We start from the raw sequence: 25,702 nt of genomic DNA, 5'->3' as shown, positions 1-25,702 counted from the left end.
ATATTTAGGTAAAATAAGATAAAAATATTTTTTTATTCATTTATTATGTGAAAAATATCTTTTTTAAGAAAAAAAATTTAGAAAAAATGTAAATTTTAGCTTCTCAAAGAAGATATTTTTTTAAAATTTTTTTCTAATACTTTTACTATTAGAAATTTGTCAAACACATTAAAAAATAAAAAAATATTTTTTATTAAAAAAAACACTTTTTTTTATCGATTTAATAGCGCCCAAACAAGTACGTATGTATAATAACAAACCAAAAAAAAAAATAATCCTAATTTACAATTACACAATTGTTAAATTGACAACAAAAATGTCCCTAATTTTCTAATATATTTTTGTTATAATATATATAATTCAACTCATAATTATTAACATTAATAGTTATTAATATTTAGTACATATATATTGTTATTATTATTCCAAACATTATTACTTTGAAATAATAATGATCATATGCAGATATATTATTGATTGTAGAGTGAAAACATTACTTTACAAGCTAAGTAATAATTTATACGTAAACATCAGGAAAAATTTATTAAATTTATATAACAGTAAATTCATTTTAGATTTATGTAATTATTATGTTGAAATCAAATATTGTACGTATACTTATTATGTTAAATTTTATTTGTTTTTATTATATAATTATTTGTCTCTCTCTCTCTCTCTCTCTCTCTCTCTCTCTATATATATATATATATATATATATAATGCATTCTAATAATTTCAAATGTGATTTTAATAACAACTCAAACGAGTTTTTTTTTTCTGTCATTTCGTATATTCTTATAATTTTTTTTATCTTAAATATAAGTTTACCTACAACCCTAAAGTTTATGGTGATGATCAGATTTTAAGTGCTACATTTCATATATTATTACTTACATTTACTGAAACATTGATATTCCAATTTTTAACTGAAACATTTTAAATGTGCCCATAGTAAATTGATGGTTATTGTTTTTGTCTAGTACATAATGTACAAATATGTCATTTTCCCTCAACAATAACATTGATCTACCTTAGGTTAGGGTGAAACTAAGGTTCTGTCCTTGTTATTGTTGTTGTTGTTGTTTTTTTTTTTTTTTTTTTTTTTTTTTTTTTTTTTTCGGATATATATTCCATGACATTGAATTCAAATTCATACTTTTTATGATGGTGGAATTAATGAGGATGGAGAATTCATGCGAAATATGGGTCCGGAAATGGTAATGGTAATGGACGAGTGGGTCATTCACAACTAGACACCTCCATGTGCAGCTGATTAATATTAAAGGGTTTTCTAATTAATAAGTGCAGCTGATTAGTGATTAACATTAATAAGAATATTAGTTAAGGTTACTTATTTTAAAAATGTATATATTAAAATTTAGTTATTAAATTAATTAATAATATAAAATATATTTTAAAATATAAAATATATATTTAAAATAAATTAAATATTATATATATTTATACACAAATATAAAGTAATTAATTTAATAGTTGATTTTTAGTGTGTATATAGATATATATTTTTTTATATAAAACTTATTTGAGTGCTATTAAGTTATTAAAACAAAATCTTTTTTAATAAAAAATATATTTATATTTTTTAGTATATTTGGTAAAATTTTAATAATAAAAATAAAAATATCTTTCTTTAGAAATTATAATTTATATTTTTTAAAATATTTTTTATTAAAAAATATTTTTAACATAATAAATAAATAAATATTTTTACATTATTGTACTTAAATATAATTTTTAAATAAAAGATATTTTAAAAAAAAATTTAAACATAAAATTATTTTATTTTCTTAAAATATCTTTTAAAAAATTACTTGAATATTTTCTTTTTTCATAAAAACTCATTCAAACAAGTTTATAATAAATATTTTTAAAACTTAAAATTTTTAAATTTTCAATATAAACATTTTATATTTAATATTTTAATTAAGTTCGTATAAGGGGAAAGAAACCAAATAAGAAAACAATTAATTAATAAGAAAAAATTAATGAGAATCAAGAGAAAAAAGGATTTCATTGATAAAGATTTTTCAAAAAAAAAAAAATAAAATGTCCTAATTTCATGTTTTTAATTACATTTCTACTATATTTATTTATAATAAATTAATTAATTAATAAAACTATCTTAATTTGCTTTGGGGATATTTTTTACTCATTAGGGTTCGATACTTGCTAACTAAATATAATATTAAATAGGAAAATTTTAATGCACGATACCAAAGCCATTAATTAAATTGGTAATAATGCAGATAATAAAGCACGACACGAAATTGCAGTTTTGACTTGCAACCTAGTGGAATATTAAAATTTAAAACGCATATGTTATCACTTTTTTTCTTATACGACAATAGTAAGATTCGAAATTTTGAATAATACCTTTTTCTTGTTATAAAATTACTTTCTATAGACATCATATACCTGTTAAACTAAGTGTTATACTTTCGTAACTTTTTGTTTTGATATATTATAGAGAAATTCTCCATATACAAGCATTTTTTTATACAAGTCTTTACAAGTTATTATATTAACGCGCTTGAACGTTACTGCACGTTCTTCTTCCTCTTCCTCTTCCTCTTCTTCTTTTTTTCTTTCGTTTCTTACTTTCTCTTTCTCCTTCTTCAACCGTTACTGCACAGTTTCACTGCATCGTCTTCTTCTTCTTGCTGCACATTCTTCTTCCTCTTCCTCCTCTTCTTCTTCTTCTTTTCTTTCGTTTTTTGCCTTCTCTTTCTCCTTCTTCATTTACGTGCTTTTCTCTTTGTTTTCTTTTTTCGTTATTCTTGATTTCCATTATTTTTTGATATCAAGCTCTGAAATCATTTTTGAAGAAGAAGAAGCAGCAGAATATGAGGAGGAGAAAGAGAAAGAGTTCTGAATTATGCATAAAGTGTCCTTTGGGTGTATTTTCTATAATCGTTTGGGTGTATTTTCTGTAATCGTTTGGGTGTATTTCTGAAGTTTCATTATTTTCAAAACGATTTCAAAGCTTGATTTCAGAAACCATGAAAATCGAAAAAAAAGAAGTAAGAATACCAGTAATAAACGAGTAAAACAACTAATGAAAAGGCAAAGAGAATAACGAAGAAATATCGTTTGGGTGTATTTTCTATAATCGTTTGGGTGTATTTCTGAAGTTCTATTATTTTCAAAACGATTTCAAAGTTTGATTTCAGAAACCATGAAAATCGAAAAAAAAGAAGCAAGAATACCAGTAATAAATGCAAGTAAAACAACTAATGAAAAGACAAAGAGAATAACGAAGAAATATCGTTTGGGTGTATTTTCTATAATCGTTTGGGTGTATTTTCTATAATCGTTTGGGTGTATTTCTGAAGTTTCATTATCTTTAAAACGATTTCAAAACTTGATTTCAGAAACCATGAAAATCGAAAAAAAAACGAAGCAAGAATACCAGTAATAAACGCAAATAAAACAACTAATGAAAAGGCAAAGAGAATAACGAAGAAATACATGGAGGAGGAGGAAGAAGAAGAAGGAGAAGAAGAAGAGGAAGAGGAAGAGGAAGATGAGTTGTTCATAATCCACGGTGAGTGAAGAAGAAGAAGAAGAAGAAGAAGAGGAAGAGGAAGAGGAAAAGGAAGATGAAGATGAGTTGTTCATAATTCACGGTGAGTGAAGAAGAGGAAGAGGAAGAGGAAGAGGAGTCGTTCATAATTCACGGTGAGTGTAGCGCTTTGGAAATTAAATAACGCATTAAAAGACTCTAATGTGTAGCAACTTGTAAAACTTGTAAGTCAAAAAGACTTGTATGTGTAGCAAGCCTCTATATTATAATTTCTGAAAAATTATATTTAATAAGACCTTAACTAGGAGCTTTTAGTTGAAAATTTAAGATGGTTTCGACTTTCAAGAGTAGTTTAATTTATTTTTAAAATAAAAGAAAAAATAAAATTCTTTCACTACAAGATTTAAAAACATGTTATTTTTTTAATTATCCGAGACATATGCTTAATATAGAAACCGTTTTTTTCCCTTTCTTTTTTTAATTTAGAAACAACTTATTAAACAAAGCAACTGTATATAATAATAATCCGTATCCGTATCCGAAAATAAAATAAAGAAAAAAGAAGATCATGATTGAATTGGAGGCCTTGAGATTTGGGATTATGGATAGTGATTAATTACTGATTAGTATTAGGTTCAAAGTTAAAGTTGTTAATTTTCCCATTTTGCCCTTCTCAATTAGTAAAACTAACAAACGGAAGCAGCTTTGTTTGGGTCTAAAAACCAGTAACCACTCTATTCATAATTCTCTCTTTTCTCTTCTCCCTTTCATCCATAACAATCGCCATAACCGTAACCGTTCTTATTCATTAACAAACCCAGACCCAAACCTAATCTCTCTCTCTCTCTTACACACTCTCTCTCTTTCTCTCTCTCTTCTTTATTTACTGTCTCTCTTTCTCTTCAATGCTCAACAACAACGCCATTGAGATATTATTCTTCATCTTCTGCTGCTACTACGAGAGTTTTGCAGCTCCGTGACTGTCCTTTTTCGTTTCGAGATCTCACCGTCGTTGTCGCTTTCTTCGCTTCGAACCTCAACAATGGGAAGCAAATGGAGAAAGGTGAAGCTTGCCATAGGCATCAATTTGTGCATTCACGTTCCCAGAACTACGGATCGTTCTTCCTCTTCCTCCGCCATCGAATCGCCCTTTTCCTCCGCCGCATTCTCTGACGGTGTCTCTCCGTCTTCCGGCCGCCGTCCCACCACTCCGACGCCGTCCTCCTCCGGGTTACGATTGTCCAAATCCGGATCTAAATCGAAGTCGTTTTTGCCCAAGGTTATTATCATTCGTTACCATTAATCCTTTTAGCATATTCGTAATATAAAGTTACGTTTTTTGTTGTTGGTTTTATAGAAAGTTACTTTTTTTTGGGTTGGGGGGTATGAATCTTCATTGATCGGAGTTTTTTTTTTCACTACTCGAGCTGAGGCTCATTCATTTCACTACATTTTTTCTAAATAGTGTATAGACATCAATGGCAGTTTTTAATCACTGGTAGAAGTTTCGTTTTTGCCTTTTAATTGTGGTATCATTGTGGTTGCTATATTTGAGTGTGACGTATATGAATATATGAATATTTGTGGTGAAGACGGTGTATTATTCTGGGTGTTTATTTGTTTATGAGATGCTTTGATCTCCATTGTTGTGTTGCATTTGATGAGGACTTTTAGTTGCTTCTGTTTTCGTCCATTGCTGCGTGTACTGTTCAAATCTCAATGGCCTAGGGCCTAAGCTAAAGCTATTGCTATGGTGGAAACCCCCACAGAAGAGTCAAAGGCACCTTAGCCGTTGATTGTGAAAATCCCAGCTGTAAACAAAGAAAAAGTTGAGGTTTTTGCAGGATAAGAATTATTATTATTATTGTTGTTATTATTAAAAAAAGACAAAGAAATCATAGTCCTGCTGGAGCAATGAATGAATGATTCGCCTTTGATCTATTCCTTCTTTTGATGTCATTTTTTTATTATATGTCTTTAATTGTTAATTAATTTGTCGACAGGTCCAATATTAGTGTTGCAATTTGCCTTTTACTTTTGTGAAAGTCATTTGCATATTGTTCAAATTTTTCCCTTGGTGTCCTAACTATGTTTGACCACCTAACGTTGACCTTTATTTTAAACTTTATGCTAAGTTGTAGATTTGCGTTGGAATTCTCAACTTTAGGTAATTAGCCACCTAAATAGTAAACATATATGTATCTCTGGTAAAGATGGGTAGCATTCTATTTCATCTTTTTATGCACTGATAATAGTAGTGGACCTGCATTGGGACAGAAGGGGGCATTGTTAGACAAAATAATGTATTAGTGACCTTTGCAAATTTTGCATTTATCTATAACATTGAATACTTTATTGGTTTTCATTTTTTCTTTTTAGTTTTTTAAAATCTTCGCTAACCGATAAATTATTGTTGTTGGTTGGAGTTGGATCCATGTATTCATGAAAGCACGTGTAACCACTTTTTTCTCCCCCTAATTATTACGAGTTAATTATAACTAATAAAAAAAATAATAAAACTATTGTTAAAAACTCCATTCCATAAACATTGTTGCTACCTGAAGTTTGATTTGAGCTAGTGACCAAATTTTGCTAGCGGTTGGCTACCTCTCAACCGCATTTTGAATAGTGTTTCAATGGCATCAATTTGGCGGATTTTGTTAAGCCATAGTCAAACCGGGTTAGAGTTTCACATTCCTAAGTAATAGTAATTGTTCTAGATGACATAGTCATGACTCTTTTCCTTTTGCTCAATCTTGGTTGTGGATATAAAATTTGTTAAACATGGTTGTTGATTTCTACAAGAACCTGTACTAAATTGCAGTATTGTGTTCTATATCTTGTATACTTTAGTTTTGTTTTTTGTTTTTTGAAGTACCTGACTCTGCATCTTAATCTGCTTACCATTTATATTACTAGGTTTAAAATGTCCTTGAGCTTTTCTTTACATTTTTATCAACATTGTACGCAGGAAACATGTGCAATATGCCTGAAGTCAATGAAGCCAGGACAGGGGCATGCCATTTTTACCGCAGAATGTACTCACACTTTCCATTTCCACTGCATCACATCCAATGTTAAGCATGGAAACCAAATTTGCCCTATCTGCAGGGCAAACTGGAAGGAGGTTCCTTTCCAAAGCCCTTCTTCCAATGTCTCCCGCAACGTTCCTCGACTGAACCGAGTAAGTTTACCTCGAGATGATGCTTGGACAACTACTTACCTTCGGAGGTTTCCCTCAACACAAGTTAGTGTGGGGCGCCAGAGTTCATTGCTTAGCCACATTCCTGAACCAACCATTTTTAATGATGATGAAGCATTGGATCAACAGACATCAACTCCCCAAGATAGAAATGGTTCTGATCTCATGACAAACACAATGGAAATCAGAACATATCCTGAAGTTTCAGCTGTTTCAAAGTCGGCCTTTCATCATAACTTTGCTGTGTTGATTAATCTCAAGGCTCCTTCTCATTCAGGGAGAAACCAAAGTGGAGCACCTTCAGTTGAGAATTCTCGTGCTCCAATTGACCTTGTCACCGTTCTTGATGTGAGTGGTAGCATGGCAGGTACCAAGCTTGCATTGCTAAAGCGAGCTATGAGTTTTGTCATACAGAACCTGAGTTCTTCGGACCGGCTTTCGGTTGTTGCCTTCTCCTCTTCAGCCCGCCGTGTCTTTCCTCTTCAGAGGATGACTGATGCCGGACGGCAGCAGGCATTGCAGGCTGTCAATTCTTTGGTTCCAAATGGTGGGACAAACATTGCTGAAGGTTTAAAGAAAGGTGCGAAGGTTTTTGTTGACCGTAGGTGGAAGAATCCGGTTGGTGGCATGATATTGCTCTCTGATGGGCAGGATACCTACACAGGCAATAGCAGGCCCCGTCTCGGAGCCAATTACCGGTCACTTGTCCCCGACACCTTTCAACGCAACAACGACACTGGTTTGCACATACCAGTTCATGCATTCGGCTTTGGCATTGACCATGATGCTACTTCAATGCACTCAATCTCTGAGATGTCTGGCGGAACATTTTCTTTTATTGAAGCCGAGGATGTTATTCAGGATGCATTTGCACAGTGTATTGGGGGGCTCTTGAGCGTGGTGGCGCAGGAATTACAGGTGGAAGTTGCGTGTGTTAACCCTCGCCTACAGCTTAGTTCGGTAAAAGCAGGAAGTTACGAAACTAGCCTGATGGACAATGCAAGAATGGCTTCTATCCAGGTAGGAGACTTGTATGCTGAAGAGGAAAGAAACTTTTTAGTCACACTCAATGTTCCGGCTGAAACTTATGGCGGTGACATGTCATTGTTGCTAGTTAGAGGCTCCTATAGAGAGCCTATCACAAAAGAAATGGTGAATTTAGAACCAACTCAAGTAAAGATTGAGAGACCTGATGTAGCAAGAGAATTGGATGTTTCAGTAGAAGTAGACCGGCAGCGAAACAGGCTGTACGCTGCGGAGGCAATGGCAGAGGCTAGAGTTAAAGCTGAACGCAGTGACTTGGCTGGGGCTGTTTCGGTACTTGAGAACTGCCTTAAGGCATTGTCAGAAACTGTTTCATCACGAGCTGGTGATCGGTTATGTGTTGCACTTCTGGCTGAGTTAAAGGAGATGCAGGAACGGATGGCAAACAGGCGGGTGTACGAGGAATCTGGGAGGGCCTATGTGCTGTCTGGATTGAGCTCGCATTCGTGGCAAAGGGCCACCGCACGAGGTGATTCCACAGATAGCACCAGCCTTGTGCAAGCATATCAAACTCCTTCAATGGTGGACATGGTTAGCCGTTCCCAAACCATGGTTTTTGGGGCTCCACTCTCCGCAGGACGCACCCTTAGGCCTGCTAAGTCATACAACGGGAGGCAGAGAGGAAAGTGATAGCTATTTGGAAGAGTCTAGTGTTTCGAGACCTTTAGTATTCAGTTTTCACCATGTTTTTCCGGTGTAAATGCATTCACCTTTAGAATGGAGAAGAGATGATATCACTATGTCATTCTGACTAGTGATGTATATAATTTTCTTTTCAGTTAATTGTGAATTAATTGGAGAAGAGGGTATAGAAATGTAACATTTCTTCAACGAAATATTAAATACACACTCCCCATTCTTTTCATATTTCTTGGTGTTGCTTTTTACATAGACTCTTTTTTTAGTAGGTTTATCTTAACAAAAACTTAGGTCAACGATTTTTAGTATATTTAGTTATTATTTTGTCAGCACAAATATTAAATTATTATTTTATTAATTTATGTGTATAAATTTTAAAAAATATGATACAAATTATATTAATTTATGAGTACAAATTATATTAATTTATGTATATAAAATTTTAGTAAATATATATACAAATTATATGTTTTTGTATGTAAATATTTATAAATATATATACAAATTATTATTGATTAAATATTAACAAAAAATAATAATATTTAATTATTTATTGATCATGTAATATTACTTGTGTCTTAATATCTTTTGCTTGGCATGTCTCTCTAGTAACATCATAGTCACGTGATCCTCGTTTCTCTTTCATACTTCATGAATTAGAAATATCACACTATCATTCCTGCAATTTACCGGAAATTTGTTCATTGTTTTGGTTGGGCAATTTTTTTATTATTTTTATTTTTTTCTCATAGTATCTTCAGTTGGACAAATCAATGATTCATTAATTTATTATGGATAGACATCTATTTAAGTAGATTAATGAATATATTTGTTCATACCCTAACCCAATAATAAAGGCCCAAGGTTCAAATAAAAGGCCTAGTCCAGAGGATTGAGTCTTACTAAGCACCAACCTTCACACTAAGAAGTCGGTGTTAAACCCGACTTACTCCCAAGAAGTCGGGACGGCGAATAGTTGGCAGATAAGCACTCATTCAAATGAGTAACTGCCCCTAAAATCTCTCTAACTACTTTATCGAGCCATATCTTAACCTCCCTAAGATAATGGGACGGTTAACACCCTAAAAATATGGCACTACTCCAACGGTGGTTATTGGCTCACCACTATAAATACGCTGACACCCCTCAGGTATCTCTAAGCCCAATACTCTCTAGACCTGCTCACACCCTTGCTAACTTAGGCATCGGAGTGTCTTTGCAGGTACCACCCCCCATTCACTCACGAACACAAGTTGGAAGGAGGCTCCAACGTGCAAACTAGCTCGGAAGCCACCATCCGCGGACGATTGGGCCAACCAAAGCCATCCATCTTATTAATCTCCGGTTACCCACCGTAACATTGGCGCCGTTGCCGGGGACCCGAGAGATCATCCATCGATGGCGGATAGATCCCAAGAAGAAGGCCATGTGGAGACAGATTCTGAACAAGAGAATCTGGACACAGGCAACAACGATGTGGACCTCACCCTCCACCAGGAAATCGATAATCAACACAGGGAAGGCACTTCCGGAGTAAAGAACCTGAAGGTAAACTCCTCAGAAGGGCACGAGTCAGAAAAAGAAGGACCACCCCATGTAACTGAACTCATGGGATTAGTCCACAGTCGCCTGGAGCAGTTAGAGAAGGAACGAGAGCGGCAAAAGGAAACTGAAAAGAGCCTAAAAGAGGAGATGGAACGACGAAAAGAGTTAGAAAGAAAACTCTTAAAGTTGGAATCCTCCCTCAAAAGTCGCAACTCCCGCGACGAACAAGAAGAACCACCCTTAGGTGGGGAGGATCCCTTCAGTGAAGACATAATGAGGGCTAAAGTCCCGAGAAACTTCAAAAGCCCTGATATGGACCTCTATGACGGAACCACGGATCCAAAGCATCACCTGAGCAACTTCAAAAGTCGGATGTATCTAGCTGATGCTTCCGACGCTACGCGATGCAAAGCCTTCCCGACCACTCTATCGAAAGCAGCGATGAAGTGGTTCGATAGCCTCTCCCCGAGGTCGGTTACTAGTTTTGAAGACCTCTCAAGGAAGTTTTTGATGAGGTTCTCAATCTAGAAAGACAAAGTGAAACATGCACCGAGCCTCCTGGGAATAAAACAGGAGGTCAGAGAATCTTTACGAGCCTATATGGAAAGATTCAATAAAGCATGTTTGGATATTCAAGACCTACCCACCGAGACAGTAATAATGGGGTTAGTCAATGGGCTTAGAGAAGGTCCCTTCTCGCAGTCCATATCTAAAAGACACCCCACCTCTTTGAGTGATGTACAGGAAAGAGCTGAAAAGTACATCAACATGGAGAAAAACACCAAATTAAGAGACCTGAGTTGGCGACCCGGACCCCCTCCCTCAACAAAAGAGAGGGAAAGGGAAACCAAGAAAAAAAAAGAACTCGGTCTCGAAAGGCCAAGAAAATATCACTCTTATACTCCTCTGAAAGTTTCTATAGTGGACGTATATAGAGAGATTTGTAACACTGAGAGATTGCCACCCCCTAGACCCATTAAAAATAAAAAAGGGGGAAGCCGCAACGATTACTGCGAGTACCATAAAATATATGGTCACTCCACAAACGACTGTTACGACCTTAAAAATGTGATAGAAAAGCTGGCTAGAGAAGGTCGGCTTGATAGATATCTCATAGAAAGGTCGGACGGTCACGGAAAGAGAAAGCGAGATGACATGGATAGAAGAGACCCACCACCGCAGACACCAGAGAGACATATCCATATGATCTCAGGAGGGTTCGCGGGAGGGGGACTCACCAAATCCTCTCGCAAAAGACATCTCAAAAGAGTTTATCAGGTCGGAGAAGAGTCATCCGACCTCCCTACCATTTCATTCACAAAAGAAGATGGGCAAGGAATAATCCCTGGACATGATGATCCAGTAGTGATAACCATGATCCTAGCAAATGCCCATCTCCACAGAACCCTAGTAGACCAAGGAAGCTCGGCGGACATCCTTTTTAAGCCCGCCTTCGACAAGCTAGGGTTATATGAGAAAGAATTAAGAGCATACCCCGACACCCTATACGGATTAGGGGACACGCCAATAAAACCACTAGGATTTTTGCCCCTTCACACTACTTTTGGAAAAGGGAAAAAATCAAAGACTTTGAGTATAGACTTTATAGTCATTGATGTGGGGTCAGCATATAATGCTTTAATCGGCAGAGCTACCCTCAATCGACTCGGAGCAGTGGTATCTACTCCTCACCTCTGCATGAAATTCCCGACCTCAGCGGGAATAGCAACGGTAAGGGGAGATCAAAAGTTGGCAAGGAAGTGCTACAATGAAAGCCTAAATCTAAGAGGAAAAGGCAGAGAAGTTCACACGATAGAACTCGGGGGCGCAAGGGCCAAAGAAGAGCTGCGACCACAACCGGGAGGAAAAATCGAGGAGATACAAGTCGGTAAGGAGGAAGGGAAAAATACTCATATAGGAGCCAATCTAGGGGAAACCCTAAAACAAGGATTGGCCAAGCTCCTAAGAGATAACTCCGACCTCTTTGCCTGGAAGGCCTCGGACATGCCTGGGATAGATCCCGAGCTCATGTCCCACAAACTCTCGGTTTATCCAGGATCCCGACCTGTACAGCAAAGAAGACGGAAGCTCGCCCCAGAATGAACCCTAATAGTAGAAGAACAAGTACAGGCACTCCTGGAAGCTGGCTTCATCAGAGAAGTCAAGTACCCAACATGGCTAGCCAATACAGTGCTAGTAAAAAAATAGAATGGCAAATGGAGAATGTGTGTCGACTACACCGACTTAAATAAGGCATGTCCCAAGGACCCTTATCCCCTACCAAGTATTGATACCCTAGTGGATTCCAGCTCAGGGTACCAATACTTATCGTTCATGGACGCCTACTCAGGATATAATCAAATCCCGATGTATGAGCCCGACCAGGAGAAAACATCATTCATCACACCCAGAGCTAATTTCTGCTACGTGGTCATGCCATTCGGATTAAAGAATGCAGGAGCCACATATCAAAGGTTGATGAATAAAGTGTTTTCCCCTCATCTGGGGAGTCTAATGGAAGTATACGTCGACGATATGCTGGTAAAGACCAAGAAGGAAGTCGACCTCTTGTCAGACCTCTCTCACGTCTTTGACACCATAAGGCTGCACGAGATGAGACTAAATCCCGCAAAGTGCGCCTTCGCGGTGGAAGCAGGGAAATTTCTAGGATTTATGCTAACACAAAGAGGGATCGAAGCTAATCCCGACAAGTGTAGAGCCATCCTAGAAATGAAAAGTCCGACTTGTTTGAGAGAAGTCCAGCAGCTAAACGGCCGACTTGCAGCCCTCTCCAGATTTTTGGCAGGATCGGCACTGAAATCCCTTCCACTATTCTCTTTATTAAGAAAGGGATGCCAGTTCGAATGGACTCCTGAATGTGAGGAGGCATTCCAGGAGTTCAAAAAGTTTCTAAGCCAACCTCCTATTCTAACCCGACCAGTACCTGGGAAAGACCTCGTCCTGTACTTATCCATAGCAAACAAGGCTGTCTCATCAGCCCTGATAAAAGAAGACGAGGTCGGATAACATCCAGTCTACTTTATCAGTAGAGTTCTACAAGGCCCTGAACTAAGGTACCACAAACTAGAAAAGTTTGCCTACTCCTTAGTAATAGCCTCACGAAGGCTACGACCATACTTTCAGGCCCATACAATAAGAGTCCGTACGAACCAACCCATGAAGCAAATCCTCCAAAAGACGGATGTTGCAGGGAGAATGGTCCAATGGGCAATAGAGCTTTCCGAGTTCGACCTAAGATATGAAACTCGGACAGCGATCAAAGCTCAATGCCTCGCCGACTTCGTTGCAGAATACGCAGGGGATCAGGAGGAAAAACCAACTACATGGGAACTCTATGTAGATGGATCCTCCAACAAAACGGGAAGCGGCGCAGGCATAATATTGGTAGATGAAAGAGGAACCCAGATAGAGGTTTCCTTAAAATTTGAATTTCCGGCTTCAAATAATCAGGTAGAATATGAAGCCTTGATTGCTGGACTAAAACTAGCAGAAGAAGTCGGTGCTACAAAGGTGATGATATACAGCGACTCACAAGTGGTAACCTCCCAAATAAGTGGAGAGTATCAGGCAAAGGACCCAAATATGAAGAGGTACTTGGAAAAAACTTTGGAATACCTTGGGCGCTTCGCAGAAACCAAGGTCAAACACATAACTCGGGATCTAAACAGCAGAGCAGACGCCCTATCTAAGTTAGCAAGTACCAAACCAGGAGGGAACAACAGAAGCCTGATCCAAGAAACCCTTCAGGAACCCTCAGTAATAAAATACAAGCAAGAAGTACTTGAGGTAGTCGGTTTAGACCTTGGATGGATGAACCCCTTAGTTGAATACATGAAATTCGACATCCTCCCTAAAGAGGAGAAAAAAGCTAAAAAGATCCGAAGGGAAGCACAACACTACACCTTGGTGAGAAATATCCTCTACAGAAGGGGGATATCAACACCACTATTAAAGTGTGTACCGACCTCAAGAACTGACGAGGTGTTGGAGGAAGTACATAGTGGAATCTGCGGAAACCATCTCGGAGCAAGGTCACTAGCCAGGAAAGTAATCCGAGCTGGATTCTATTGGCCGACCTTGCAGAAAGATGCCACAGAATTTGTGAAAAAATGCCAACCATGTCAGATGCATGCAAATTTCCACGTGGCTCCACCAGAAGAGCTCATCAGTATCACTTCTCCATGGCCTTTTGCAAAATGGGGAATGGATTTGTTAAGTCCTTTTCCCCAAGCGCCAGGACAAGTCAAATACCTGATCGTGGGAATAGATTATTTCACAAAGTGGATAGAAGCAGAACCATTGGCCACCATCACCGCTCAAAGAAGTCGGAGGTTCCTCTACAAAAATATCATCACAAGATATGGGATACCTTATTCCATCACTACGGATAATGGAACCCAATTCACCGATGCTACCTTCAGAAGCTTAGTAGCCAGTATGAAAATCAAACATCAGTTCACCTCGGTGGAGCACCCACAAGCCAATGGGCAAGCCGAGGTAGCCAACAAAGTCATACTGGCAGGACTAAAGAAAAGATTGCAAGAAGCAAAAGGAGCTTGGGCCGAAGAGCTCCCCCAAGTATTATGGGCTTACAGGACAACGCCTCAATCCGCCACTAGAGAAACGCCCTTCCGACTAGTCTATGGCGTAGAAGCAATGATACCAATAGAAATTAATAAGCAAAGCCCAAGGGTAATTCTCCATAATGAGATCGGAAACATACAGGGGCACAAAGAGGAGCTCGACTTGCTCCCCGAAGTCCGAGAAGACGCCCAGATAAGAGAAGCAGCGTTGAAGCAAAGGATGATCACAAGGTACAACAAGAAAGTCATTCGAAGAACATTTGCTCCAGATGACTTGGTCTTAATCAGAAACGACATCGGAGTCAACAAATCAGGAGAAGGAAAGCTCGCCGCAAATTGGAAGGGACCATACAAAATCAATGAAGTTTTAGGAAAAGGTTATTATAAAGTAACCGACCTGAACGGCACTGAGTTCCCGAGGTCGTGGCATGCTTGTAACATGAAAAGGTACTACAGTTAAAAGCAAACTCTACTCCCTGATGTACTCTTTTCCCAACTTCATGATTTTTTCCCAAAAGGGTTTTTTTCTGGAGAAGAGTTTTTAACGAGGCATCATAGTAGAGGTTAAGGGAAATAGGCTATTAAAACCCTTAGTAGCAAGAAGGTACCTCCCCAATTAATAAAGATCTTTTCTCATCTACAATATCTCTTATAAATTCCTTTCTAGTTTTTCTAAGTCTTTTCTACGAAACGCGCCGACTTAAACTCGACAAAACGTGAAAATCCCATGAACCGACCTAGATGGTCGTCAGGATAAAACGACGAGGTACAAGTCGGTGTAAAGAGGTTATACAAGCCGATCATAAACAACTCGGAAACAACTCGACTCATAAAGTCGAAACAAACTCCGAGCGGAGAAGCTCGAAAACATTTTGGCTCAAAAGTCGGAGTGAAGAACCGAGCAGAAGAAAAACGCATCGCAAAAATAACCTAAGTCATAAAAACTCAATAAAACATAGTTGAGCATGAGGAATAACAAAAAGAGATTGAAAAACTTACGAAAAAGTTTAAAGGCTATCTCAAAAAGTCCTTAAACAAAAGGCTCAGAAAAACAAACAGGCCAAAAGGAAAGGTTTTCAAGAAAAGATCAAGGGGACTTCAGAAAATTAAAGCATACACGCATAAGGTAATCTAAACCCTTATCCAAAAAAGGGTATCCATTTCGTTAACTTAAAAACCCCTTATCAAAAAAGGGGTATTTTTTAATATTTTTGTTTACGGCCTGGGAAGGCCAAAGAAAAATTGTTCAAACAGCACTACCAAACAGAAATAAATAAAGAGTTTAAAAATGGGGGGCCCACAGGCCGGACCCCCAAATAGCCACTAATCATTTTTTAGAAGAAGGATCACCGCCACCAGAGTCAGGAGGAGCGCCACCAGAGGCATACATGGGAGATGAAGAGATAGGAGGATCTACTAAAGAACTCGGAGCGTCTTTAGAACGAGGAGGGGACTCAATAATCCTCTGCCCCCGAGTCTTCAATTCTGACTCAGAAACGATTACGGGGGCAGGAGGATCCACGATGGCACCATCAATAACAACTTTGTCAGGATGTAAAGGAGAAAGATCCAAGTCGGGAGCAATCACCCTGACTTGCTCCAAGAAAATCCTCCAAGACTCCTCGGCGCCATCAGCAATAGAGTCCTCCAACTCATCATATGCTTTCCGAGAATTCAGCAGATCATTCTTCACAGACACAAGATCATTGAATAAACTTTGATAGCTGGCCTGCGCTGTTTTTCTCAACTCCATCTCCATGTTGCATTGGGCCTGCAAAACCTTCCCCTTCTCCCGAAAGGTATCTCTCTCCTCCCTCAGCTTGGCGATCTCCTTCTTCAACTCTCCCTCATGCTCTTGATATGAGCGAAGCCTTCCTTCCAGCTCCTCGACCTTCGAGGTCGTCCCTAAAGAGCTGAGAGGAGCCTTCTCAAAGATATCCAAGAGTTTGCCACAAACCCCCGCCGCTTTGAGACTCTCCTCGACCATAGTGGTAAAGTGGCTCCGAACAGACATATCATCCATGCTTATATGAACATGGGAATAGATATTCTTTCGGACGAACGCAATAGCATCCGCCTTAACCTCACCAGAAGAGCCAGACTCTAAAGTCTTGCGCTTCTTTGGATCAGGGGAAGGTCAGACGACGGGGAGCGACTGAGGGGGAGCTGAAGAAGAAATTACAATGGGCTTGGAAAGAGTCCCAATGTTCCGAGGAGGAGGAGGAGGAAAGATAACCCTGGCACCACCAACCCGAGCGCGAGACTTGGCTTTGGCCTCCTGGACTCTCTGGAAAGATTCTTGAGCATTTGTCTTTGCCATTTATGAAAAAGAAAAACAATAGCTAAGGAATCAAACAAGTCGGAATGATCAGTTGATAAGTCGGAAATTTAAAACAAGAAAAAGCTACCTACCTGCGCTTGGATAAAGGTCGGAGACCCTTGGAGAAACTTTTTAGTATCCAAATATGGGGCCCTCCCCCACACTTCTCGGAGGAACCCCACAATGGCAGCCTCTACTTCATCCAGGTCATCCAGACCATATTTCTCACAAGGGGAGGCCTCCAGCCAGTATAAGGGAAAGCGATGAGAAGAGTTATCATCCAGGAAAAAGGGGTGGTGACCCTCTACAGCTTGCACTTTGAAAAAATAATTTTTGAAGTCATGGAAGGATTCGTCAAAAAGGGTGAAAATTCTCCGACCTTGTATGGCTCGGAAGGACACCCATTGCTGTTTGTTGTTTAGCCCACTAAAGGGCTTAGTCATATGGAAAAAGAATCAAAAACGAGAAGTCCCTAAGGGGATACGAAAGCCTACAACGTCACTTCTCCCTCTCCAAAGAAAATAAAAGCATGCAATCACAAAGCATGTCATAAAAGTAAAACACTAACCTTTATCCAAAAGCGAAGGTTGGAAGAAGCAGAGGTCTCCGAATGCAAGAACAAAGCACGAACAAAGAAAGAAGAAATTTGAAAAATCGCAGAAACGAAAAAATGAAAGAGAGGGAAAGTACTTATAAACATGCTAAGGGGCATAAAGGTCAAAGCGGGGCAGTCATTAATAAGAATGCACCGTTACCAAAGCCTACGCACATTCCTAACGGACACGACGCTTGATTAGACGTAACTGTCAGAACCAAAAAGACACGGAAAAGTCACGTCGGTTTCAGAAAATCACGTCGGTCCTCCAACAAGTCGACAACAACCCCGAGTAAAATACTCGAACCCAAGTCTTATAAAGATCTTGGGCTCAAGTAAGGGCACTGTTCATACCCTGGCCCAAAAGTAAAGGCCCAAGGTCCAAATAAAAGGCCTAGTCCAGAGGATTGAGCCTTACTAAGCACCAACCTTCACACTAAGAAGTCGGTGTTAAACCCGACTTACTCCCAAGAAGTCGGGACGGCGAATAGTTGGCAGATAAGCACTCATTCAAATGAGTAACTGCCCCTAAAATCTCTCTAACTACTTTATCGAGCCATATCTTAACCTCCCTAAGATAATGGGACGGTTAACACCCTAAAAATATGGCACTACTCCAACGGTGGTTATTGGCTCACCACTATAAATACGCTGACACCCCTCAGGTATCTCTAAGCCTAATACTCTCTAGACCTGCTCACACCCTTGCTAACTTAGGAATCGGAGTGTCTTTGCAGGTACCACCCCCCATTCACTCACGAACACAAGTCGGAAAGAGGCTCCAACGTGCAAACTAGCTCGGAAGCCACCATCCGCGGACGATTGGGCCAACCAAAGCCATCCATCTTATTAATCTCCGGTTACCCACCGTAACAATATTATTACACCAATTTAAATTAATTATTTATTTATTTTAACTTACAAACGCTGATTTAAATTTTAAAGACTGACGAAGCTCAGATTCATATGTAGATCCATATTTGACAAACTAGAAGGCCCTTAGATCTACATAGGACAAAAAAGCAAGTCTCAGGCCCAACAAGAGATTCAGTTGATAGCTGATACTTTTAGTTACTTGTGGTTAGAAGTTTGGTTGAGTGACATAAGATTTCGTTTGGTTTGTGTATGTACTAAGACATAGATATTAAGACATAGACACTTGAGATATAGACATTAAATATTTATGTTTATGTATGATGTTTGGATGGAATGAACATGATATTAGTGTAGTGTCTAATATTATGTTTGGTTAATAAAACACAAGAACACTACATAATTAGAATGACTATTTTGCCCTCACAATTTAAAGTAAAAAATCAATAATTAAAAAAAAAAACCCAGAGAGGCAGAGCCCCAAATTGATTCCAGGGTTTCTTGTTTGTCCCTCTAACCTCAAGCCCCCAGAAATCTCCCTCTTGTGCGATCTCCTTCTTCGCGGTGATACTTTCCCCCTCTAACCTCAAGCCCCCAGAAATGTCCCTCTTGATGAAAAGCCCGTGTGTTGAATTAGCGTCGAAGAAGAAGCCGTCTCTTCTTCTCCTCCGTGTTTGGCAGGTATCTATCATACCCATTCATAATATTTACAGCTTATACTGTATTTTTAAGAGTTAGGAGTTTGCAATTTAGGGTTTAAGGTTTACCACATTTTGGAAATACGGTGCTTGAAATATCTAGCTGCTGCAATTTTGGGAATACGGTGGTTAAAATATTAGTAATTGAAAAAATTTACTTATCAAACTTTACAAATTAGTGGATACTTTAGTCGATACTTTTGATATATTTAGAATTTTATGGTGATCAATTGTTGTGATGATAGTTCGTTGGGCTTAACTTGGTAAGTTCTTCATAGGATGGAATATTTATTCTTCTTGTTCTTCTTTTCCCCCTTTTTTTCTGCTGCAATGTAATCAATGCAGAAATAACACTTGAACAACAGCATGTACAAGTTATTCATAAATTCGTTTATGTTGGTGAAAGAAGCACACATTAAAGTTGGGTTTGATTTGCTTGTTGTGTACTGTGTTCAACCGATTGATGGCTTCAACATCTGTCCACTTGTTTGTGTTGTTGTTTTTCTTGTTTTCATATGGCGAAGAGCAATTAACTACAGTTGTTGGCCTGATTTGCATCAATATTGAGTATTGCAATTCTTAATGCTTTGCAATTACAAATATCCATATTTTAATTTTGATGTAAATATATTTAAGTATTTAGCTTATAATGCTGAGTAGATTGAAGTGTGTAGGTGACATCTTAAAAGATGCATTATATATTGATATTAGGCTTCATGTTGTTGATGCTTTTTATTATTTATTATTGTTGGAAATGTTGACGAAATCCATATTTATAATCAATCCATTTACCAGTGAATTCATGCTAATACTTTGATAATAGAAATTGGTGTTTGAGCTATATGCTTTTTCCTGGTAATGCATTTAGCTTAAGCTGTCTCTTATTTCAACTTTTGAATGTGATTGCAGGGAATGCTTGTGCCTACTATCAAGCCATCAGGCAGTTATGAACAGCAGCAGAAATGGTTGGCTTTGGGTTATAAGATGCAAATAATTGATTGCTATGCACAAACAGAACTTGGTCATGGATCAAATGTTGAATGGCTTGAGACAACTGCAACTTTGGAACAAATATTACTTTTGAAAGTTATAATTTTTTTCAATTATGTGGCACTGTATTTGTACCATGAACACCTGAGAAACCATAGCATAAGAGTTCCATTGGTATAGTTTTAGGATTCAACACAATTGTATGATTGAAAATTGTATGAATTGAAATTTGAATGAAAAGTGGTTTCTTTGAAATTTAATTTGGCCTGTTGTTTGCTTTCAACAATGAGTATTTGAAGTATATTTTGTCTGTATTGCACTAATATGTAACTGGAGAATTTGAAACTCAAGCTGTAAACATCGTGTATGAAATAAATACAGGAAGTGCAGTATTTTAAGATCTAAAAATTGATTCAAATTTTGCAGAAGTGCAGAACTTTGTGTGCAAAGGTAAACTGCACAATTAAATGTCAAATGTACCTAACTGCAGAAAATTAACAAACAGAATACAGAAATTAATTTTAAATATGCAGAAGTAAATAACTTTAATGACAAAATTACACAATACATTCGAAAATCGACAACAGAATCACAGAATTTGAATGCAATAATCCATAATTGCACAGTATAAAGGGTAAAGTTGCATAATATAATTAATAAACACCTGAGGCATAACTTAGGTGCATAAACCAAAATATCAACACATATTGTTTCAGATTACAAATAAAAGTCACTTCATGCATAAATTAGGTGCATATATAGCTATTGCACTTTAATAATGCAACAATTACCCAAACCCTGTTCAATTATAGCAAAGTGCCCACAGTATTTAGCAATAGACCTTAATAAGAACACAACTAATTAAACCAACAACACTAATAATAGCTAAAAGTTTTCCATTATATCTCGTACGAATGCTGCCTTTTCCTCATCCAAACTCCAAAAGGTTGCCTTCAATTCCGGATTCTGCACAAATTTCTTTGCAACTTGCACAATCTCCATTGTGTCAAAGCCAAGACTCTTTAAAGTTCTGCCCAGATTCACTTGGTCATTTACCCCACTCATTGTATTTGCTAGTACTTGCACATGCTTTCCTTGATCTTCTACTGCGGACTTAAAAGTTTCAGCCAAGTTTGATAGGATTGCAGCATCATTGGTTTTCTTAGTTGCAAATTGACGTCCTTGAGCCCTCTCACTTGATGAAGCAAAAGAAGTCGAGAAGGTGTTGGGTAATTCACTCTCAGCACCCCTTAAATCCTCCATGTCAATATCCTCGCTGCCTAATCCCAAGCCACCAGCTGTGGCCGTAGCAAATGTAGATCCCGGAGTAACATCTTCTTCAGCATCTTTGCCACTGCATGCTTCAACACCGGTAGCTCTATCCTTACCAAAGATATTGCCAAGACGTTCAAACAAGGGAAACGGCTTGCCGGGAGTGTAGAGTGTGACGTTGCAACCCTATACCATAAACCAAAGTCGACATTAATAAACGTAGCAAAAATGAAATTCACAGTTGTAAGTTTAAAAATCTTGCAAGAGGAGTGAATAAAAACGAAAAACATACCTTTCCCCAAGCTTCCAAGACTTGCTTGCTATCGACTTCAACACACATTTTTTTCCGAATTCCACCCAAAGCCGCTACAACCCAACATCTCAGCCACATACATATATTTTTCCTTTAGTCGCTTGTGTTTATTTCTGATGTGCTTCACAGTGAGGCCACATCCAGAAAATTTCTCATTCATCTTATCTGCCAGCTTTTGAAATGCCCCAGGTTTAAATTGACCGGCATCCGCCCTCTTGCCTTCAACAACCAATTCCTCCATGAAGACCACAAATTGTTCAGTTTCCTGTTCAGTCCACTGACGTGGTATGGAAGCCATTGATGCTGGATAATGTAGTTGCACAATAAAGGAAAAAGAGCACCAGACCAACAGAATTACTATAGGAATTATAAATTAGTAGAGCAGAATCTTTATCATCATTACAACAGACTTACAATAACAGCAACTACACAATAAATATCAAGTGACTAGCAGAATTTTAGCAAATCAATACCGGGTAGCAGATTTGTAACAGAGTAACACTACAATAAACTAACAATTGCAACAGAATTTAACTAATTACTAGTAGAATATCAATATAATTCAACAATTTCAACCAAATTAGATCACAACTAACTAAACCTAGTATGCAAATACATTACGCCTAAAAAAAACTCAAATTTCTTCAACAGAAACAATTCATAGTTCACGACAATTGCAGATATAATAAAACTAGAAAAAAATTTGAAACTCTACGCATCATGTTCTGCTCTCCATATTTCCCACATCTCAGTTGCTAAGTCCTCACGCCATTGAGTCCACTCATGACTACTTTCCACAACATCAATCACGTCGGCTTCATCAACAACAGTGTCATCTCCAACGGGTATATGCTCCGGTAAAAGAGTTGCATCTTCTTCGGGATCAACATCCATGTTCATTCGAATAAAATTTTGTAACAAACAACACGCAATAATGATGTGGCTTTGGATTCTAATTGGATAGAATGAGGGACTTCATAGAATTGCCCATCTCTTCTTAAGCAGCCCAAAGCATCGCTCAATCACATTCCTAGCCGATGAATGCTTCTTATTAAATAACTCTAGACGATTTTGTGGTGCACGGTGACCTTGAGCCCACTCATTGACATGATACCAGACATTTCTATAAGGAGATAAAAATCCTCTACCATTGGTATAGCCAGCGTCCACTAAATAATAAGACCCTAAAATGGAAGGATGGAAAAATTATAAGGGGTATATCGTAATTCTTTAATACATAGATAATGCACTTATCAAGAGATTAATTTAAACATACCAACAGGTATTTTCAAGCCATTACGTCGAGTAATGGCATCTCTAAGTATCCTTGAATTAGATGCCGATCCTTCCCAACCGCTAAGGACATAGACGAAATTCATGTTCCGATTGCAAACTCCTAAGACATTGGTGGATATTCTAGATTTTCTTGTCCGATACCTAGATTTATCACTCTTGGAGACTGTGACATTTATGTAAGTGCCATCTAATGCTCCTAGACAACCCTATCAAATGGACAAAACAAAATAGTTATTACATACAAATAAAGTTGACCAATACAAATTTAAAGTTTATGCAACACCTTACCTTAAACCATTTCCATCTGGGATCTATAGAATCCTCTGGTACAGGGTCTGCCTTTGCAAATAACACACTTTGGACACGCAACACTGAACCTAACACCTTATGAAAATACCTACTAACAGTTTCACCAGACCTATAAAACCTAACTTGTACACTGCGATTTTTGGTATGATGAGCTAATATAATCAAGAAAGTTGCTACTTGCTCGCCTATGCCAACATGACCATCATCATCTAACCCACCTTGAATTTGTAGCAATTCACACAAATTAGCAAATGCATTCAAACTCATTCTTAACTCCCATATGCAATTTCTATCTCCACCCGCCCCAATGATGTTATCTAATGCATCTCGCCTTAATGGCAATGTGTTCACTCTTCGCCCAATTGAAGAATGACCCCTCCTTCTATTCCTAATATACATATATAAAGTAACTAAAAGAAACAACATCATCGTGTCAGATTGCGTTCTCATGATCCAGTAATATCCAACACATAGCTTAATTTGTTCAGAACGATCCATCATCACTTCCTAAGAAACAATAAAAAAATAAATGCATAAAAATAAAATAAATTCTAATACCCAGTTTGACAACACTCAAGAGTAAACTATTCTTTATCATTTTAATTAAACTACAAGTAGAGAAAACACCCATTACATAATCACATACTCATATTAGCAAGCGAACAGTTTTTGATACATAAATGGGGAACTCTTAATTTATTACAGTTGCTAATTTTTTTTGCACTATAAATTGGAAATAAAATTCAAGGTAAAAATATACTAATAAATATCAAAACTAATACAATCAACCAGCTGGCTCAGATTTCCTGAACAAAATAGCAAATAAATTATTGAGATATAATTAAATATAAGTCATCAGGTGGAGATACACAATGCTCCGTTATGATAACAAGTTTACAATTGGGACTAAGTACAAGAAGCTCTCAAATGGACTCAAATTCATAATTTTGAAACATCAAACTGATTTAAATTGAACCATAATACTATGACATTATCTTTTTTTTTGTTACCATCACTTATAATTTATTATATTGACCAAATCAGAGAAAACAAGATAACCCAACATAATACTCCAGCTAAACTCTAAACATAATACTCCAACGGAATCTCATTAAAAATACATATCCAAAACAGAAGATTACCCAACACATAAGTGTTAAAAAATTTTTTGGATATCCAATACAGCAACATACAAATACAATATACAAACAAACAAGAAGATTACGATTATTTCAAACCTTGAGCTGAGCTTTCTAGCACAGATGAAGGAGAAAGATTGTGATAGAACAATAAAAAGCTTCAGCACATCGAACAACACACACAACTGCAGAAGATTTACAAAGCTGCAAAAGCGAGAAAACAGAAAAGAAGAGATTAGAACTAGTAAGGATTTGTGAAAAGGAGAAGGAGATTATCATAGAATAACAACAAATTTTACAAAATCAACCACCGCATACATACCATGGAGAATACACGAAGCTTCAGAAAACAAATGACAAGGGCTGAGAACTAATTAGGGTTTGTAAATAGAGAAGGATATATTTGAAATTTTAAAAAATTGATGAGGATAAAATGGTCCGAAAATAAAATTTTATATCTCTGTCCAAGGCTTTTGTTCCGTGTCTCACCATTTTATTGAGACACTAAAAACATGTATACTGTGTATGCTTATGGGTATGTGTGTATCTCCAATTTTTGTGTCTCACTAACCAAACACCAGACACGTTCTATCGTGTCTATGTCTTGCCCAGACAGACACACTAACCAAACACAGTGTAACATATGTCTTCTTAATAATTATTTTCGGATTCAAGTTTTATAAAAAGAAAAATAAATCTTTAAATGAATTTATGTAGTGTGTGTGAGTATGTTGTATAGATGTATAATACATAAATAATGTCTAAAATTAAGAACTATTTAATCCTTTTGACAAAAAAAAAAATACTTTTAATTATTTAGATGCAGACACAACACACGTCAAATTTGTTACAAAATTTAATTTTCTCCTATCATCATATTTTGATTTGCCACGAAGGATATCATAGGCAACTGAATTTATATATATATATATATATATATATATATATATATATATATATATATATATATATATTCAATTAAAGTTAGCTAGAAATGAAGAAACCTTTATGTATTTTGGTACTAATCTGCATGATCCTCATTTACTATTATTCAGTTTTCGATATAATAAATTAATCTAGTGACTTATATACTATTCGTTGTTTTATGTATTATGTCGTATTCAGCTAGTGATCTCATCATTTTGTTTTATGTATTATGTCGTGATCTCATCATTTTGGTTTTAAATAAAGTATATTTTTTATTTTTAAAGTTTATTAAAAATTTTAAAAATATTTTTAAATTTATTTTATTCTAATAGTTATTTTTTTAAAAAAATTAGAATCAATTCAATAATAATTTCACAAAAATAACCTTCAAC

General features: G+C 37.0%; 1 protein-coding gene and 1 pseudogene across 1 annotated transcript; one reads left to right on the top strand and one right to left on the bottom strand.

Annotated features, from left to right (window-relative positions):
* The first annotated feature begins 4,280 nt into the window (after nt 1-4,280).
* Nucleotides 4,281-8,655, top strand: LOC130943382 (E3 ubiquitin-protein ligase WAV3-like). Its single transcript, XM_057871229.1, has 2 exons — nt 4,281-4,823; nt 6,516-8,655. The coding sequence occupies exons 1-2, from the start codon at nt 4,587-4,589 to the stop codon at nt 8,418-8,420; spliced, it is 2,142 nt and encodes a 713-aa protein (XP_057727212.1). The 5' UTR covers nt 4,281-4,586; the 3' UTR covers nt 8,421-8,655.
* A 13,695-nt stretch (nt 8,656-22,350) lies between these two features.
* LOC130945733 (uncharacterized) lies at nt 22,351-23,742 on the bottom strand (annotated as a pseudogene).
* Nucleotides 23,743-25,702: the final 1,960 nt, after the last annotated feature.

The sequence above is a fragment of the Arachis stenosperma genome, chromosome 8 (genome assembly GCF_014773155.1).
Source record: "Arachis stenosperma cultivar V10309 chromosome 8, arast.V10309.gnm1.PFL2, whole genome shotgun sequence".
NCBI lineage: Eukaryota > Viridiplantae > Streptophyta > Magnoliopsida > Fabales > Fabaceae > Arachis > Arachis stenosperma.
This window is presented reverse-complemented; position numbering and strand designations above follow the sequence as displayed.